The sequence below is a fragment of the Dreissena polymorpha genome, chromosome 1 (assembly GCF_020536995.1).
Source record: "Dreissena polymorpha isolate Duluth1 chromosome 1, UMN_Dpol_1.0, whole genome shotgun sequence".
Taxonomy (NCBI): domain Eukaryota; kingdom Metazoa; phylum Mollusca; class Bivalvia; order Myida; family Dreissenidae; genus Dreissena; species Dreissena polymorpha.
Window position 1 is genome coordinate 42,593,334 of NC_068355.1, and position 19,994 is coordinate 42,613,327.

The 19,994-nt window shown below is 38.3% G+C and overlaps 1 protein-coding gene across 1 annotated transcript in view; it reads left to right on the top strand.

The window, feature by feature from the left end:
* The window catches only part of LOC127878112 (ectopic P granules protein 5 homolog), a 44,105-nt gene that overhangs the window by 21,888 nt on the left and 2,223 nt on the right, over positions 1-19,994 (top strand). The window contains exons 21-33 of the mRNA XM_052424537.1: positions 1,033-1,260; positions 1,869-2,000; positions 4,030-4,111; positions 4,969-5,090; positions 5,574-5,766; positions 6,139-6,309; positions 6,773-6,948; positions 12,494-12,673; positions 13,009-13,166; positions 13,486-13,685; positions 14,256-14,504; positions 17,031-17,253; positions 19,497-19,703. Coding sequence (XP_052280497.1) covers positions 1,033-1,260; positions 1,869-2,000; positions 4,030-4,111; positions 4,969-5,090; positions 5,574-5,766; positions 6,139-6,309; positions 6,773-6,948; positions 12,494-12,673; positions 13,009-13,166; positions 13,486-13,685; positions 14,256-14,504; positions 17,031-17,253; positions 19,497-19,703 — 2,321 coding nt within the window. The remainder of the gene's footprint in view (positions 1-1,032; positions 1,261-1,868; positions 2,001-4,029; positions 4,112-4,968; positions 5,091-5,573; positions 5,767-6,138; positions 6,310-6,772; positions 6,949-12,493; positions 12,674-13,008; positions 13,167-13,485; positions 13,686-14,255; positions 14,505-17,030; positions 17,254-19,496; positions 19,704-19,994) is intronic.

Below are 19,994 nucleotides of genomic sequence, written 5' to 3' on the forward strand. Positions count from 1 at the left end.
TACAGCCGTTCATAGCATGAGCATGAGCGGATGGTCGAGTGGTCTAAGCCGGAGACTTTTTACTCCAGGACTCCAGGGGTCAGTGGTTCGAGCCCAGTTGAGGGTTACTTTTTTTCCTTTTTTAAAAATTGTATTATTGTTTTATTGACTGGAGATTTTTAGGTCCCATGTTTGAATTTATCAATATAAAGCATTTAATGACAAGCTTCAATACATGCCAGAATCTGTGAAAAGGCCCCTTTAAATTTGCAACATTTTTGGTATTCATCATTTCAAGAAAAATATGCATACTTTTGAGTTTGTTCAAGACAGATTTTACTAACTTGGTGTTCAGTATGAATCTTGACTATATTGAAGTGAACTGAGCTATAGACATAACAGTCTATAAAACATGTAGGATAAAAAATGTTAAAGAGTTTTTACAAAGTATTTAACTATGAAGTGACCGCTTTGACTAGATTAGTAACAACTGACTAAAATATGCTCTACAGGAAAGTTTATTAATTGCTGTTAAAATGACTTTGAACAAGAAAATGTATTATGAACAAGCTATTGAAATTTGCAGTGTGAACAAGGAAGCCCTAATTCTTACATTACTGGGGTATTACTAAAGACCAAGAAAACACTACAAGCCAGTCTATATGAAACTGAAAATCTGAATAAGCCCCGTTTACATTTTACCAGTATAGGCTCGTGGGCCTGTTCTTATTTTGATTATTGATTTGAGACGTGCTCTGTGAAAAAGCGATTTAATGCATGTGCGTAAAGTGTTGTCCCAGATTAGCCTGTGCACTCTGCAGAGGCTAATCAGGGACAACACTTTCCTTCTTAACTGGATTTATGCTAAGAAGAGACTTTCTTTAAACAGAAAAAAAGCGGCAAGTGTTGTCCCTGATTAGCCTGTGTGGACTGCACAGGCTTATCTTCGACTACAGTTTACGCACATGCATTAAACCCCCTTTTCACAGAGCGCAGCTCATTTACAATAAAAATAACCTGCCTGGGTAGTACAAAGTCTCCTATTTTCTTCAGGAGTTTGTACAGTGCGAGCTCCAGCTCCCTGACCAGGTGCTAGCGATGGTTCTTGAGAGACAAGAGATAGGAGGCCTGCTGTCCCCACACTTCAAACCCAACCTGTCCCCGCAGACGTTTGTGCGCATGTACGGGAGCCTCGTGCAGCAGATCAGACATGACCGGCCGGGGCCCGAACGTGATGTTGGAAGTCTGGCCCTTCAGGTGGCCGCCATGCTTCTCAGTAAGGTAGGGTAGGTGTTGTTCACTATATGCATAGTTTGGTTTTAAGGAAAATTTCTAAAGAGTTGCTGAACAGTGAAAACCAATGTTGTGTACTGGAAAAAGGTGTCTGCCTTGCAAACAAGGCAGAGTGAGTTTGAACACTGCATTAGGTCACTTTTGAAAAATCTTTATTAAGAACAACAAGTATAGTTTTTTCATGTTGGCTCCATCCATTAAATATCATATGAAAAATACAAATGATAAGGCTTTAATTCTTTGGATAAACATCTTTGATAACTTTAATTCAGTTATTATATTCTTTTGTGTGTGCCTTTCTCGTCATTCATTTTAGGTACATATTAATCTTGCAGTTTTGTAATTTGTCATTACAAAATTGAGTCATAGCTTAAAGTTGTGATTAGATATTCAATACAGGGCCAGAACTTGAAAGTGTCTATTAGAACTTCGTTTCAATTGAGCTACTATAAAAAATCAGTTAAATTTCGAAATGAATTGTGTATCAATGGAGCTACAATATTTAAAAAAATCAGTTTGACATAAGAACTGAAATAACTTACATTTAAATTATGTTTTTACCCGTTTTATGATGTGTTTTTGTTCCCGTGTGCCAGTTTGACATGCTTGCGTGGCTGGGAGAGTACAGCCCAAGCCGACAGGAAGTGAAGACACTGATTGAGCACCTCAGTGTGGCCTTCATAGCCTGCGGCCTGAAACCTGAACTGCACTACAACACACTCTACCAGGTCTGTGTACTGGGCCAGTATTCAGCAATGGTTTATTAGACTTAAGAATGGAGAATAGACTTAGACTTAAGAAAATAACTCTCGTGTTTCAATATAATGACAAGAAATGGTGGTTATGTCAATAAGAATCTTTTCTTAATTTTTTATGTCCCCCACTATAGTAGTGGGGGACATATTGTTTTTGCCCTGTCTGTTGGTGTGTTGGTTGGTTAGTCTGTTGGTCTGTTGGTTTGCGCCAACTTTAACATTTGCAATAACTTTTGCAATATTGAAGATAGCAACTTGATATTTGGCATACATATGTATCTCATGGAGCTGCACATTTTGAGTGGTGAAAGGTCAAGGTCATCCTTCAAGGTCAAAGGTCAAATATATGGGTCAAAATCGCTCATTTAATGTACACTTTTGCAATATTTCAATATTCAAGATAGCAACTTGATATTTGGCATGCATGTGTATCTCATGGAGCTGCACATTTTGAGTGGTGAAAGCTGAAGGTCATCCTTCAAGGTCAGAGGTCAAATATATGTGGCCAAAATCGCTCATTTTGTGAGTACTTTTGCAACATTGAAGATAACACCTTGATATTTGGCATGCATGTGTATCTCATGGAGCTGCACATTTTGAGTGGTGAAAGGTCAAGGTCATCCTTCAGGGTCAAATATATGGGTCAAAATTGCTCATGTAATGTCACTTCTGCAATATTGAGCTAGCAATTTTATATTTGACATGCATGTGTATCTCATGGAGCTGCACATTTTGAGTGGTTACGGGTCAAGGTCAAGGTCATCCTTCAAGGTCAAACGTCATATACGGAGACATAGTGTTTCACAAACACATCTTGTTTTTATGTATTATAGGTGTTAACTGTCATGCAAAACTTAACTTTAAAGTAATTATAAAACATGGTTGTTTTAAGAACATATATCTCTTAGGGAAATTTAAGAATTGGTTGAAGAATACGGTCCTTGGTACTGACTCTTACAATACGGTTTTAAAAGCCTTCCCTTCTTATTTCAATTGTCTGTGTTAAAGTCCTATGACACACCTATCGGGTTGTGTATATCCTACAATATGGTTTAAACCTCGACCCTACTTATTGTCCCCTACCGGTGAAACCGGAGAGGACTTATGGTTTGCACTCCGTCTGTCTGTCATCTGTCTGTCTGTCAGTCAGTCAGTCCGTCACACTTTTCTGGATCCTGCGATAACTTTTTAAGTTCTTCATATTTTTTCATGAAACTCTAAACATGGATAGATGGCAATATGGAGATTATGCACGTCATTTCATTTTGTTCCTACGTCAAAAATTATGGTTGCTATGGCAACAAATATAAAAAATAGAAATAATTTTTTTTTTTTTTAATGACAATGGTGGAGTTACACCGGTAGGGGACCATATTGCTTGACAATCTCTTGTTTTAATTGTCCGCTTTGAGGTTTTTTGATACACCTATCCAGGTGTGTATATCCTAGTTCTGTGTCACGCAAAACAGGTTTAAAATACCCAAGCACATGCTTTGCATTGTCTGTTTCAAGGGGGCAAGAATTGCTTTATTCATTTATAGTTATGTTCTTGTTTTCTTTTGTTTTAGTGGTTTTGTAGTGTTTGGCATCATCACTTTCAGGATTGTATTCCATACAACATTTCTCGGTTACTTTTCTGAGGTTACTTTTCGTCAATATGTGATGTGTATACCCTTGTGAATGTCCATGGAAATATATTGTAATCCACCTTTTTAAGGTGTCATAGTGATGTAACTGTGACTTTTTCTACGCGTTGGTTACATCATATACAGAAGCACCAACAAATGTCTATGAACCCTTTCCAATTTTGAATTGCAATTTAAAGAATTAGGGACAAAATACATTTGTTGAGATCTAATTACATTATTGAGATTTTAATGTGACAAATATAAATCCAGAAATATTATCAGGAGATAAATTACTTTTACTATCTGCTGGTTTTTACGGCCATCGTAAAACAGTAACAACATTGTCAGCTATTATATTTTCTGTAACCCACTAGGTGTACCTGATCCATGAGAAGAAGCTACTTCAGTACAGGTTCCCTATGTACCTCCATGAAGTGCTGGCAGCTATACTGCAGGGTAAACTTGTTGTCCGATCCATAATATGAGAAAAATTTTGGAAAAAAACCAGCATTAAATGCATGTACAAAAAGATTCGTCACAGGTTAGCATTTGCAGGAAGTCTCTTTTAACCCTTTCAGTGCGGGAACCGAATTTTGAAGGCCTTTGCAAACAGTTTGGATCCTGATGAGATGCCACAGAACGTGGCGTCTCATCAGGATCCAAACTGTTTGCTATTCTGATAGTATTCTTTGAAAAAAATCGAAGAAAATGCTAATTTTAGAAATTCAGCAGACGACATTTTAGCAGAAGACAAATTACCCAGCATGCAAAGGGTTAAATGAAAATCCAGCGAGGCAAAAGGTTCCGTCCAAGATAAGCTTGTTCACACTGCACACGCTAATCTGGGATGAAACTTAATTCATGCATTAAGCCTGGTTTTACCATGGACTGGCTCAAATTTATTTGTTAAAAGTCGAAGAAAAGCATGAAACTGTTGTGCCTCTGTAAAAATTCTGTATCAAAAACAATTAATGTAAATTGGTTTCCGTTGATTAATTAGGTAACATGATATTTTTTTTCAAAATCATTGACAGTATATTTGATTTATTTTCTTTATACCTGTTTATTAAAGCTAGATTGCATTGACAGCTGGGTGCTTTTTGAAAAGTTTTTTTCCTGTGGAACCAGTACTTGGTGTTGTTAGGAGAGATCCTAAGAATGGTAAATTGGGATCCAATCTGAGACATCCCGTTCACTAGGGCGACACCATTTCCACTATGCCACAGCAATGTAATTGTCTTTTGAAATGTTGACTTAAAAGTCATTGAGATTAATTAGGTGCATTTAGATTAATGTTGCTGTGTATACTTCAGGTTCATCAATTCAGCGAGTGTGTGTCCAGTGCTGGGAGGTGTTGCATAGCTACTGTTTCCATAGCAATGACCTTGAGTCTCGAGGTCATTCAGATGTGTGCACTATGCTGTCCTTAGATGAGGTATCAGTAATCTTCTTATGGCTTTTTCAGGTTGTTTTTTTGTTGTTTCAAAGCTACATAGCTATGGGTTGTAGATATCATTTGAAACCATGTGTTTTCATATAAACCTATGCTTTTTGGCAAGGGGTTTAGCAGGCTCTTGTGTGATGAAGCCAAATAACAATTGAAATAATAAATTTGATCAGCAAAAGGTTACTATTGACAATATTGATATTTTTTTTACTTAATTGACAATTTTCGATTGTGGTGCATTGTTTATATTACTCTGTGTAGACTACTCATCAGGAAATAAGGTAATGCCACTATGCTTAATTTAGTTTGCTTGTCCTGTATTCAGGATATGTTGGCACTTTCTACATTAAGTTCCAATAAATGCTTTCATTTGACACTTGAAAGCAAACCAATACTTTGATCCAAAAACAAAAGCTATTGTTTAATCACCATTTTTGAATAACCTTTATTTTCATTAGTAAAATGTTTCAGATTCGAAACCTGATGACATGGCTTGGGTTTGAGTTCATGCAGATGAGATTGAACGTGAAGCAGACGTCAAACTTTGGCCTCTACTCCAAATGGCAGCCATATGTTACCTACATTGCAAGGCTGTTGAGAGATTTGTCCAAATGCCTTCTTGATAAAATGCTGCCAAATATTGCAGATGCAAATACAAATGACGGTAATGTTCTGTTACATTGCATCTAAATAGAATATATGTATAAAAACTAAATAAGAAATAAATGCATTCAGTATTGACAAAAATCCTGTCAAATCGCTGGCTTATCAATACAATAAGATCTTAATGACAGTAATGATGTAATTGTTCGACAGACCTGTTATGTAAAACATTCGTTCACCGCAAATGGCGTGACAGACTTTAACCTTAGTAAGAATGGAAATAAATCCCATAGCATAAAATTAAGAATTAATATGAAGCTGTATCAAATATTGCGTAAAAATCTGCTCTTTTGTTTATTATCTCAAATAATATTAAATGCTATACTTATAATTCAAGTTTGGGAGACTCGAGAAGTATGATCCTACATTACAGGTTTGGATATGGTCTGGAAGGCAGTGGTTGAGAGTTACTGCCCTTGGATACAGACAGTTACTATACAGAAAGTGGGTTGTGTCCCCTGGATTGACAGTGACCGAGAACTAGCTGCAGAGATGGTGCAGTCACTGACAGACTTTGTAGCCTACGCACAGTACAGGACTGAAGGTAGAGTGGTGTATCTCTGGTGCACTGCTCTTAAGTATGCCCCTTATTAAAACATAAATTTGCTTTCTCATTATTGTTACTATAGACTTTTCCTCTGGAACCAATTGGCCCAAACCTTTTATATTTGTTATGCAGTATCAAATAGTGGTTTTCTACAAACTTTATTAAAATAATGCCCCTGGCCCAAAGGTCAAAACTGGCAATGCCCCTGGGTCAAATTTTTCATTTTCATAACTTGCTACATATGACTACATGTGGGTTGGGTAAGAAATCATCACTACTTTTATAAGCTCCAGTTTTTAATTAAATAAGAACTCAGACTTTGGAGTTCGAAAAAAGGCTTAAGTTTCCAAAAGTTATTCTCAAAATCAGTGAAAATCTGCATAAAATATTTTGACAATCAATAAGCTTGCCATTTTACAATGATTTTTAAGGTTTCAATTTACTTGTTCTCTGCCTGCAGATATTCACCATCGCTTCTTCAATGACTTCCTCTCACTGCTATGGCTGTACTTTGCCACAACGCTTTGTGTGGAAGACACAGCTCCCACAGTGGTCACTGTCTACAACACCCAGTTTGCTAAGTTACCATGGCAACAGCTGGTGCCCAATCTTGCTGTCATGGAGACAATGACAAGGGTGAGCAAATACTAGAAGAGTGAAGATGAGAATTGCAGTCATCTAACAAATCTTTAAGATAGCTTTTATGCTCCTTCAGTCAAGGGTAATGTAGAAGAGTGTTTTCCACTCCTTATAAACTACTGGTTGAATCTCACTGAAACTTTCACAATTGAAATGTACATGATGTTTAAGAAAGGAATTTTGTCTGCGATTAGTTATGGCAGAATTTGTCTGTTTTTCCACTATAGAATATTGAATCCCAAAATTTGTGTTTCCAACTAAAAGTTGGATCTTGCATAAACTTTTTCAGTTGAGTGAACATAATGTGTAGATGATTATAAAGAAAGTGATTTTGGCTGTGACGTGCTTTGAGAGAATTATGACCCCTTTGTCTCTCTTTACTCTTTAAATATATACTCCTTAAATTGTGTTTGAAACTCCCCTTTAACTACTCAGAAAATCTCACTCAAACTTTTAAAGTTTAATAACCTTGATGTGTACATGATAGTAGAAAGAAAATCTAACTTTTGCAAGCAATTTTGCCTGAATAATTGCCCTTTTTTCCCACTGTATAATATTTAGTGGATTTGTCAGTGTTAAAACATAAGTCATGGGGCAGTCAGTGTCTGTAGCACATTTCAAGCATGCTCTGTTAATGACAGAATACAGAATAATAAGAATGGTTTTAGGATGTTATCATTTAGAAATGCCTGCCAGGTCTGAATAATCACGTATACACATGAATATGACCCTTGTTCTGGGAAATCTGCATGTTCCTGTTGTGTATGTGGGTTTAAGACAACGTGAGAACTCCGGTCTGTTTGATGGCTAGTTTAATACTACACAGATACAGCGATAGGCATGCAGCAATACAACATGGTAGGCGGGGTTTATCATGACTGACTTGATCATTATACATAACAATTTTCCCCTTTTAAATGTGTTGATAATATAATTATTCATAAAAAATCAATTCATAATACATTTAAAAAATAATATGAATAATCATTTTCAAACATAACATTTCTTGTTCAAATATCAATTCATTCAGTGTTCTTATCTAATTACTGTGAAATTACGCATTAATTGTCCATAATTATATATCGTTACTACACAATGATATAAATTTCTTACAGCTCGTTAGCATTCACAAGTACCAAAATGTCCGAGGAAAAGTACTGCAGCAATTAATCTGATCAGTTACAAATTACTACTGATAAGACAGTTGTTCAGGCTGTCGCCTGTTTCTAAATGGATACCGACGCTCCTTAGTTAATTGCTCATTTGAAACCAGAGGATCATTTTGAGAATCATTATCATTTTTATCTTTGTTCTCAATTAGTACTGGGTGGTCTGACATTAATTGGCTATGACACGGAGTCTCGTGGTTCGACAGATAGTGGTTCGCACGGTAATGGGATTGTGTCATTTTCATTTGAAGCGTTTTGCACGTCTGTAGCGCGAAGCTGATCAATGTGCCTTCTCCACACTGTATTACCGATGTCCACTTTGTACATAAGTGGTCTGTCGCGTGAAACAATAGTGCCCTTTATCCATTTTTCCTTAGAGTTAGGCCTAAAATCTCGGGCAAGGACACTCTGACCTAAATCTAGTTCGCGAAATTTATTTCTGTCCGGAACTGACATTTTCATTTGTCGGTCATTCACATGCTGCTTAGTATCAGGTTTAAGCAAATCTATCCTACTTCGCAAATCACGACCTAAGAACAATTTTGCTGGTGTTTCGCCGGTTGTAGAATGCGGCGTGTTACGATATGTATGCAAAAAGCAATTCAGTTTCTGGTAAAGGTCATCCGTTTCGCTGTTCATTGCGCGAATGCTAGATTTGAAAGAAGAATTGAAGCGCTCCACAAGACTATTTGTGGATGGCTTAGCGACCGCAGTCTTTATATGGAGAATTCTGTTTCTTTTCATGAACAGTTGGAAGCTTTCAGATGTAAACGTACTGCCATTGTCAGAAACAATTTGTTTCGGTAACCCATATCTTGCAAATACGGTTTGCATGACTTGAATTGTTCTTTCTGTGTTCGTTGTATTCATTTCAATGACCTCAGGCCACTTAGAGTGAGCATCCCCCATGACTAAGAACATTCATCCTAGAAACGGGTCCGTGAAATCTACGTGTATTCGCTCCCAGCTAGAGCTTGGCCGTTCCCACGGATGTTATTGGACATGCGCTGGTAACTTCTGTTGCATTGCGCATCCATTACAACGTTTGACCAGACTTTCAATGTCGGCATCAATTCCCGGCCACCAGACATTGCTCTGAGCTTGTCCTTTCATCTTTACAATTCCCGGATGGCTAGCATGTAACAGATTGAGCACACGCGTTCTTAGTTTAATGGGAATGATTACCCTATTTCCCCACATCAGACACCCACGATGAAGTGTTATCTCGTTTCGGCGGAAATAATAGCTTTTTAGTACTGGGTCATTAGCGTTTGAAGCCCAGCCCTTTTTTACTTATCTAAGACGCGTGACATTACTGGCTCGCACTGCGTTTCGCGGCTAATTTGCGAACTTGTTACAGGGTGTTGCTTGAATTGTGAAGTGTAGAATATTTCTTCTACATCATTAGAGTTATGATTATGATTCGGCGTGGGTAGTCTGGACAACCCATCAACATTTGTATGTCGTTTTGTGCATTTGTGCTCTATGTCGTAATCAAAACCGGATAGGTACAAAGCATATCTTTGTACGCGCGCAGCAGTTGTTGCAGGTATGCTTTTGCTTGGACTGAAGATTGATAACAGCGGCTGACAGTCCGTTACTAGGCAAAATTTCCGACCTTACAGGTATGGGTAGAATTCCTTTACTGCCCAGAATATAGCCAACGCTTCCTTATCAATCTGCGCATATCTTAGCTCGGTATTGCGTAATGACCTTGACACGAAAGCAATAGGTTTTTCAGAACCGTCTGTCATGACATGAGACAGTATTCCCGATATTCCTAGTCTAACAGGTAGATCTGGGTTATAATGCGTAAGCACAAGCTCAGAAGTGATCAGCTTTTTTGAATTTTGGAACGCGATCTCACATTCTTTTGACCAAATAAACTTACAATTTTTTTCAAGCATCTCGTTTAGTGGTTTAATGACAGTCGCGAGATTCGGCAGAAACCTGTGGTAGTAATTGAGAACACCGAGATACACCCTTAAACAAGTAACATCTTTAGGTGTGGGTGTGTCAATCACAGCCTGCACCTTGTCATTACACTTCCATAATCCATCTTTGTCGATCTCGTGTCCACAATACGTAACTCTATCCTCAAAGAATACACATTTGTCTTTGTTTAGTTTTAAACCAAACTCGTTCAAACGACAAAGCACTTTCTCGAGGTTATCCAAATGAGACTGATTACTGTCCCCTGTCACGATCATGTCTTTAAGAATGCATTGCACTCCAGGTATTCCTTGAAGTATCTGGTCAATTGTGCGTTGCCAGATTGCGGGAAGTGACGATATTCCGTACACACATCTGTTGTACCGATACAGCCCTTGATGAGTGTTAATGGTCAACAATTCCTTGCTGTCGTCGTCGACCTCAAGTTGGAGATACGCCTGGCGAAGATCCAGTTTCGAGTATTTCTGTCCGTGTGACAGATTCGTGAAGATGTCCTCGATCCTTGGTAGGGGGTTGTCAACTTTAAGTGCTTGGTTGACTGTCACTTTAAAGTCTCCGCAAATTCGAACATCCTGTCCGTTGCCTTACAATACTGGAACGATTGGCATCGCCCATCTGCTGGTATTTACCTTCAAAATAATACCTTGCCTTTCAAGGCTGTCGAGTTCACGCTCTATTTTCGATTTCATAGAGTATGGAACTGTCCTTGCTTTCAAGAATCTGGGTGACGTGTCTTCTTTCAATGTTAACCTGGCTTTTATGTCCTTCACTTTTCTGATACCTTCATCGAAAACAATTGCATTGTTTTTCAAAATTGTGTTTAGTCTGTCTTGAACAATATCTCTTTTGATCATGTTTACGGGAATAATGCGTTGCCAGTCTAATTTGATAGCCGTTAGCCAGTCTCTCCCGAACAATATAGGACCAGTGCCTTGAACCACACAAAGCCAAAATTGTGTTTATTGTCCATTGTACTTTACTGTTACAACCTTGGTACCTACTTGTTTAATGATTTCCCCGGAGTACGTCTTAAGTACTGATTTCGCGGGATCTAGTGGTACCTTTCCGAACCGTTTTCGGAAATCAATATCCGACATTAATGTCACTGCCGATCCTGTGTCAACTTCCATTCTGAATATATGTCCGTCAATTTCAGGTGACTCTGTTATTTTGTTATCTCCATGGTTCACAGAATAAATAATCAAAACATTGTCATTATCTGTGGTGTTCATTGCATTGACGTGTTTCATTTTAGACATATTTTTTGAATGTGTCCTTTTGTCTTGCAGAAGTGACATACGGCATTTTTCAACAGACATTTTTGTGACACATGGTTGTTCTTCCCACAGTGAATACAGTTGGGTTTGGAAGTAACTTGCACCGTTTCCCTTTTAGGCCTTGGTCTTGTCTTTGTGTGTTTACGGTTAGCAATCCGGTGAACACTCCCGGTAGCTGCCGATGACAGAAGTTCTGCGGCGTCCTTGGTCGCTGTTTCCATAGCAGTCGCAATTTCTATTGCTTTAGCGAATGTTAGGTCAACTGTTGAAAGCAACTTCCTTTGTGTTGTTTCCTCATGAAGACCGCAAACGAATCTGTCCCTTAATGTGTCGTTAAGGTTGTCGCCAAAGTTACAAAATTCCGCCAACTTCCTTAATGTTGCTTCATAGTCCTTGATACATTCCCCTGTCGCCTGATTTCGTTTATGAAATCGAAAACGTTCGGCAATGATCAGCGGTTTTAGACTAAGGGGAGTGCTAAGCAAATCACACAGTTGCTTGTACGTCTTCTCCGACGGCTTTGCTGGCGACATTAAACTCCTGAGAAGACAATATGTCCTTTCCCCTAGGAGGGTAAGTAATCCAGCCACTCTCTTTTCATTTGCAATATCGTTCACAATAAAATATTGCTCCAGGCGTTCTTGATAAGAAGTCCACGTTTCCGTGTTACCTTCAAACGGATTAATGCTTCCTATTAACGCTGTTGCCATGATTATCACAGATGTAATATCCAGAATTTTAAGCACAATACTTCATTTTGAAAGAAAGGATAAAATTCCCGAAATAAAAACTCTGCTCAATCCTCGTCGCCAATTGTTGTGTATGTGGGTTTAAGACAACGCGAGAACACCGGTCTGTTTGATGGCTAGTTTAATAGTACACAGATACAGCGATAGGCATGCAGCAATACAACATGGTAGGCGGGGTTTATCATGACTGAAGTGATCATTATACATAACAGTTCCTTTAGTGTCATTCTGGATTAGTCTGTGCAGTTTGCACAGGCTAATCTGGAACAACACTCTCCACTGGAATGTGTGATCTCTGGTTAGCCTGTGCAGATTGCATAAGCTAATCTGAGACGACACATTACGCACATGCATTAAGCCCAGATTTACCAAAACTGGGCTCATATAATTACAGTTGAAGGAGACTGGGTGCAGCATGGGTTTCAACTTGGTGACAGACATCATGGCGGCTGTGGGCTGGAAGCAAGTGATGGAGTTCTACGAGACGCACTATGACCACAACAGGCTAGTCCAGTTTGAGGGATGCTTCTTTCTGCTCTTGATACAGGCCTTTTCTGAAAGGAAACATATAGAGGTGAATCTTCGGTGCATACAGGGATATTATTGAATGTTTTAAGGATTTGTTAGAAATACTTGTCTGTGGATTTTATCGAGCATCTTAGAGTAAATTAAACTATATACTGTTTTAAAATGTACTAGTTGCAGAGATACAACAACAATATAATTATGCTCTTATTGTTTACTAAATGAATTGCATTTTGATGAATGTAATTTAATTTTTTTTTTATATTGATTTGTTGTTTTTTTTAAATTTATATCATGGCTTCATGGATTGTGGTATAGATAATAATAATCTGCGATTGAAATCAAAGTTCAATTAAAAAAATGCCTTTAAATGTTTTTTTGCAGAGCCCAGAAATTCAAGATGTGATGACTCAAGCCCAAGTTCTGGAATGGAAGCATCTGTCAGCCAATGACTTCAAAAGGGCATCGTCATGGTTACTGCAGTCATGTGATCCAAAATGGCTTCTCCTGTCAAGAACATCTATAGAAGTACTTGGATTAAGGTTAGACATTTACTGGTTCAATGACTGATTACGAGAATGTACTTTTGTTACAATTTTAAAAATTATTATTAAGGTACTTAAGAAAGACTTAAAGTCAAAATTGTTGGGGTTTGTATATCAAGTTTCTCAATTATATATCTTCTTGAACAAATGTCCAAACCATGAAAGATGTATTGCACTTTTTATTTCTTTCAGAAGTGTCAAACCTTTGGTTTCTCCAGAAAAACCTTCTTTAGACTTGCTAAGACCAGTATTAAAGTCATTTCTTTTGCTTTTTGGGTAGAAACGTTTCAACACCCAGATACAATTACTGTTACAGAATAGCTGAGACAGCTGCAGGCTTCAACACGAGTGTGTCGGCGATGTTGACAGAGGAATGGACGACTAAGCGGCTGGGCTACCTACACTGTCTGTCCTCCCTGATCTGTCAGTTTACGTACCTCCAGGACATGAACCCGGCCTCCCTCAGTACAGTTGTACTCAACCTGCTCACCCAGATAGAGACTGTGGAATCAGCAGGTAGATATTATATGAGTCACGATCTGGGCAAACTAGGCTTAATGCATGTGCATTTTATCCCAGATTAGCCAGTGCAGTCCACACAGGCTTTTAGGGATGACACTTTTCATTTATTTGGTCTTTTTCATGTAAAGGAAGTCTCTCCGAAAAACCATTAAGGGGGAAAGTGTGGTTTTGATTAGGACTGCATAGGCTAATCTGGGAAACACTTTACACACATGCAATAAGTCCCATATTCCCAGAATGCCACTTATATTATAAAAAAACACCATCATTTCCTGCCAAAAGACTATCCTGCCAGAATAAGATCATTTATGTTGATCATTGATTTATACTCAAACATTCCCCTGAAATAAGGTAATATAATCAGTTTATCAGAAATTATTTTATTGCATGATTGGTGTTAACCTCAAGACACTGGCTTGATCCATTAATCAATGAAAGAAGAACTATATATTTGTATAAATAAATATATGTATATTTTTTGTTTTGCTGCAACAATATAAAATACACATATGCCTTTCATATTGTTCATCCCACTGATTAGTATTAAACATTTGAACCTTGCAGTGGTGGACACTCGCACCCAGATAGAGGAGAGCACAGACATGGTGAAAGAGATTCTCAGTCTCCTAAACAACAGTAACCCTGACAACAAGGGGTCAGAGGTCATAATGGAGGTCATCATGGACTGGTTGCGTGAATCACCACAAACCATCCTTCTGTCGCCATGCATACGGGCTGCGTCGAGGAATTTAGCTTCGCTTACCTACATGGTCCGAATAGTGGAACATTGTATTGAGTTGTCTTTTGTGCCAGGTAGAGAATTTCAGTATTTAAAATTTACTACACACAATTTCATGATAATGGTCCTGTTTAGAAATGTTTAATTATTTGGAGTGGATGTTCAAAACATGAAAGAATTACAATTTTAGAGTAAGTGACAATATTCAAATGGATTATACTCCTTCTTAATAATAAGTGTCATAATGCATGTGTTATGTTTAAAAAAATAAGTCTACACAATAGAGTAAGAACACAATGTAATACATAGAGATGTTTGTTTACCTGTGATAGATATATTCTTAATCCCTCCTGATTTTGATTTCTTTATTCCTCAAACTATGCTTATTTACTGTGCCTTAAAAAAGGTGTTTTATACTAACAAAATTGGGTCATCTGGGATCAAAAACTAGGTCAAATTAAACAAAGGTTTATGAACATTCTAGAGGCTGCATTTTGTTTTTGCTCAACTTTATGATGACATTTGTTACAATATTTCTGATTAATCTGAGCTGGCTGATGTTGGGTCAAATATTAGGTCACTAGGTCAAATTAAATAAAAAGCTTGTGAACACTCCAGAAGTCACATTATTATTACTAAGCTGAGTTTAGAAATGATTGGGATTTGTTTAAAAAAACATTGCTAGCAGCAGTTTTCTTATAAACCTTGTGAACAATTCCTGCTCAAAACAGTTCACTTCCTTTGGGTCTCAGGTGAGCCCTTTAAGGCTTTTTGCCCATTTTAGCTCACCTGAGCACAACGTGCTCATGGTGAGCTTTTGTGATCGCTTTTTTTCCGTCGTGCGTCGTCCGTCGTCAACATTTTGCCTTGTGAACACTATAGAGGCCACATTTATTGTCTGATCTTCATGAAATGTGGTCAGAACATTTGTCCCATTGATACCTCGACTGAGTTCGAATCTGGGTCATGCTGGGTCAAAAACTAGGTCACTAGGTAAAAAAAAAGAAAAACCTTGTGAACAATGTAGAAGTCACATTTGATGCCCAATCTTCATGTCACTTTGTCAAAATGTTTGTCTAAATGATATGTTGGTTGAGTTCAAAAATGGTTCCGGTCCGTTGAAAAACATGGCCGCCAGGGGGCAGTATTCCTTATATAGCTATAGAGAAACCGTGTGAACACTCTAGAAGTCACAATTTTTTGCCCAATCATCATGAAACTTGGTCAAATCATTGGTTTCATTGATATCTCGGACGAGTTCGAAAATGGTCCAGGTCGGTGAAAAAACATGGCCGCCAGGGGACAGTGCAGTTTTCCTTATATGGCTATAGTAAAACCTTGTTAACAATCTAGAGGCCACATTTATTGTCCAATCTTCATGAAATTTGGCCGGAAGATTGGTCTCAATTATATCTTGGATGAGTTCGAAAATGGTTACGTTTGCTTGAAAAACATGGCTGCCACGGGGCGGGGCATTTTTCCTTATATGGCTATAGTAAAACCTTATGAACACTCTAGAGGCCACATTTATTGTCCAATCTTCATGAAATTTGGTCAGAAGATTGGTCTCAATGATATCGTGAATGAGTTCGAAAATGGTCAAGTTTGCTTAAAAAACATGGCTGCCAAGGGGCGGGGCATTTTTCCTTATATGGCTTTATATGGCTATAGTAAAATCTTGTTAACACTCTAGAGGCCACATTTATTGTCCGATTTTTATGAAACTTGGTCAGAAGATTCACCTCAATAATATCTTGGACGAGCTTAAAAATGATGCTGGTTGGTTGAAAAACATGGCTGCCAGGGGGCGGGGCATTTTTCCTTATATGGCTGTAGTAAAACCTTGTTAACACTCTAGAGGCCACATTTATTTTCCGATCTTCATGAAACTTGGTCAGAAGATTTGTCCTAATGATATCTTGGATGAGTTCGAAAATGGTTTTGGTTGCTTAAAAAACATGGCCACCAGGGGGCAGGGCATTTTTTCTAATACGGCTATATATCATGCTTTAGTAAAACCTTGTTAACACTCTAGAGGCCACATTTATTGTCCGATCATCATGAAATTTAGTCAGATGATTTGTCCCAATGATATCTTGGATGAGTTCAAAAATGGTTCCGGTTGGTGGAAAAACATGGCCGCCAAGGGGGAGTGGCATTTTTCCTTATATAGCTATAGTTAAACCTTGTTAACACTCTAGAAGCCATATTTATTGTACGATCATCATGAAACTCTGTCAGAAGATTTGTCCCAATGATATTTTGGACAAGTTCGAAAGTGGTTCCAGTTGCTTGAAAAACATGGCCACCAGTGGGCAGGGCATTTTTCTTTATATGGACTTATGAATCTTCATGAAACTTTGTCAGTATATTTGTTTAAATGATAAATGATATCTTGGATGTGTATGAAAATGGTTCTGGTATGTTGAAAAACGTGGCTGCTAGGGTACCCTGTTCACTAGTCATGAAAGTTGGTAAGAACATATTGTTCTAATGACATCTTGGGCTGCACAGAACAGGTCAGTTCCTTTGAATCTCAGGTGAGCGACTTTGGGCCTTTCAGGCCCTCTTGTATTTTTTTAACATCAGTACTGTTGCAGGTACCAACAGAGTTCAGACAGTAGACCCCTGGAGCCACATCCTGTCAGCGCTGCAGGTCCCAGAGTTGAACCTGACTGAGTTCTTCATGGCGTGTCTCAATGAGTCCTCGTTCCTCCTGCTGTACTCGTTCCTGCTTCAGCAGGTGCCCCTCAGACAAACGCTGTCCGAGCAGCAAGGCGTCATTGAGATGGTTTGTGATTGGACAGAGAGGGCAAAACCATGGTATGTATGATGAGATGATATGAGCCGCGTTCTGAGAAAACTTGGCTTAATGCATGTGCGTAAAGTGTCGTCCCAGATTAGCCTGTGCAATCCCCACAGGCTAATCAGGGACGACACTTTCCGCTTTTATGGTATTTTTAGTTTCAAGATAGTCCCTTCTTACCGAAAATCAAGTTTAGGCGGAAAATGTTGTCCCTGATTAGCCTGTGCGGACTGCACAGGCTAATCAGGGACGACACTTTACACACAAGCATTAAGCCCATTTTTCTCAGAACGCGACTCATATTTAAATATGTTTAGGGTAAATCTTATACATATTTTTGAAGTCGTCATGGTGTAGTGGATATGGTGCCCACCAAGAACAGGAAGATTACAGGTATGAATCAGATTTTGGGACTGTTCTTTGGTCAAAGACACTAAGAACTAGTTCTTCTCAGGAAACAGACTCGAGGGAGTTTCATTAAGCCTTGGGCTATTGATACAGGAAAGCTGAAATAAATAGGTTAAGCAAAGAGCATGATGATTTGTTTGAGTCCACTTGCAGTCAAGCTTGATACAGCTGACAAAATGGCTATTCAGTATATGTGCATGCCTGTGCCCATCCGGCTAGGCATATCCAGATTTCATTCAATTTCAAATAATTTGCTTAAACAGCGTAAAGTAAAAATTCTTAACATTCAAAACAAAAATCAGGTATTATTCTTCGAAAGATTATTAGCAAGCTCATGAAAGGTTTGTGAACATTGCATATTATGTGAATGTATTTGACATGATTGTGACTGCAATTTATTGGGCATTTCCTGATGTTTTTGCCACGCAATAGAAACGATAGATTTGGTTAGCACCATTCTCAAGCTATATAATTGAAAATACATTTCATCATGATTTTATATGGTTTTATTTATTTTCCATACCCATTATTTGATCTACCTGTATCATAAAGTTCTAGATGTAAGTCTAAATGTGGTCGATCTTACCCTATTCATTAACCATGTCATTTCTTTCCCCCCCCCCCCCCCCCCCCCCCCCCCCGAACTTAAATCATGAGGTGTTTAAAGTGTATGTTATAAAAGGGGTTTACAATTTTGAGACTGGATTTTTTTTTTTTTTTTGAAATTTGTACAGAAATATGTAGAATCTATATGTATGTTGCTTCAATATTAATTATGCCTTTGTATCCCCCCCTTCGAAGAAGAGGGGGTATATTGTTTTGCTCATGTCGGTCCGTCTGTATGTCCGTCCACCAAATGGTTTCCGGATGATAACTCAAGAACGCTTAGGCCTAGGATCAGGAAACTTCACAGGTACATTGATCAAGACTCCCAGATGACCCCTATTGATTTTCAGGTCACTAGGTCAAAGGTCAAGGTCACGGTGACCCGAAATAGTAAAATGGTTTCAGGATGATAACTCAAGAACGCTTATGCCTAGGTTCATGAGACTTCATAGGTACATTGATAATGACTCGCAGATGACCCCAATTGATTTTCAGGTCACTAGGTCAAAGGTCAAGGTCATTTGAAAAAAAAAGTTATGAGCTATATATTGTCATCACCTTGGCGTCGGCATCTGGTTAAGTTTTGTGTTTAGGTCCACTTTTCTCATAAAGTATCAAAGCTATTGCATTCAAACTTGGTACACTTACTTACTATCATGAGGGAACTGGGCGGGCAAAGTTAGATAACTCTGGCGTGCATTTTGGCAAAATTATGTGCCCTTTTTATACTTAGAAAATTGAAAATTTGGTTAAGAAAAAAGTATACTTTTTGCGATTGGGAATATAGTCGAATTTCGGCTATAAAATCAGGCCAAAAAAAACACCCTGCCTAGGATCATGAAACTTCATAGTTACATTGATCATGACTGGCAGATGACCCCTATTGATTTTCAGGTCACTAGGTCAAAGGTCAAGGTCACAGTGACAAAAAACGTATTCACACAATGGCTGCCACTACAACTGACAGCCCATATGGGGGGCATGCATGTTTTACAAACAGCCCTTGTTATATTAAACTTTCTTTAGAAATGGTCTATTGTTCGTGAATTCTTATTGGAGAAAACCCACAAGCAACTCACAACAAAAAATATTTATCAAAGTTCATTTTTGCACTAGAATGTGCTGTATTGTTTTTATTACAAATGCACTAAAAACTTTAATAGAAAGATAATAAACAATTTTAGAAATGTATTTCTCACACACATGTTCAACAGTCTCAATATTCATGCATTCTGTGATGTTCCAGCTCCGACAATGAGAGCAAGCTGCTACTGTGGTGGTTCCAGGCAGTGGACCTGATCCTGCGTCAGATCGACCACGGGCGGGACACCGTGACCTGCGTGATGCTCATCAGGAAGCTCATGAACCGTGTGAAGGGGTTTGGGGAGGACAGGGCATCTGAGGGGCTGCTAGGGGCAATTGGGCTGGGCAGGAAGTCACAGCTGTCAGAGAGGTAAGGCGGCTGCTGTGATTGTTGCAGTGTGATGTGTAGATTGTTAATATTTACATGATTCTTGTGAAATCTATTGGGATAAATTTCATTTTGTATTGTTGTTGAATTGTGGAGATATAGCTCCGTCAACATTAATCCTATACTGGTGAAATCTTTTCGGGATTAATTTTTTGGTTGAATGGTGTCCTATCTCTTACACAGTATAGTTGATGCATGTGTTGAACAAGATTCATAACATGTAACAGTTAGTTAGAGATTTTCTTGCATATATTTTAATTGATAACAGTATGA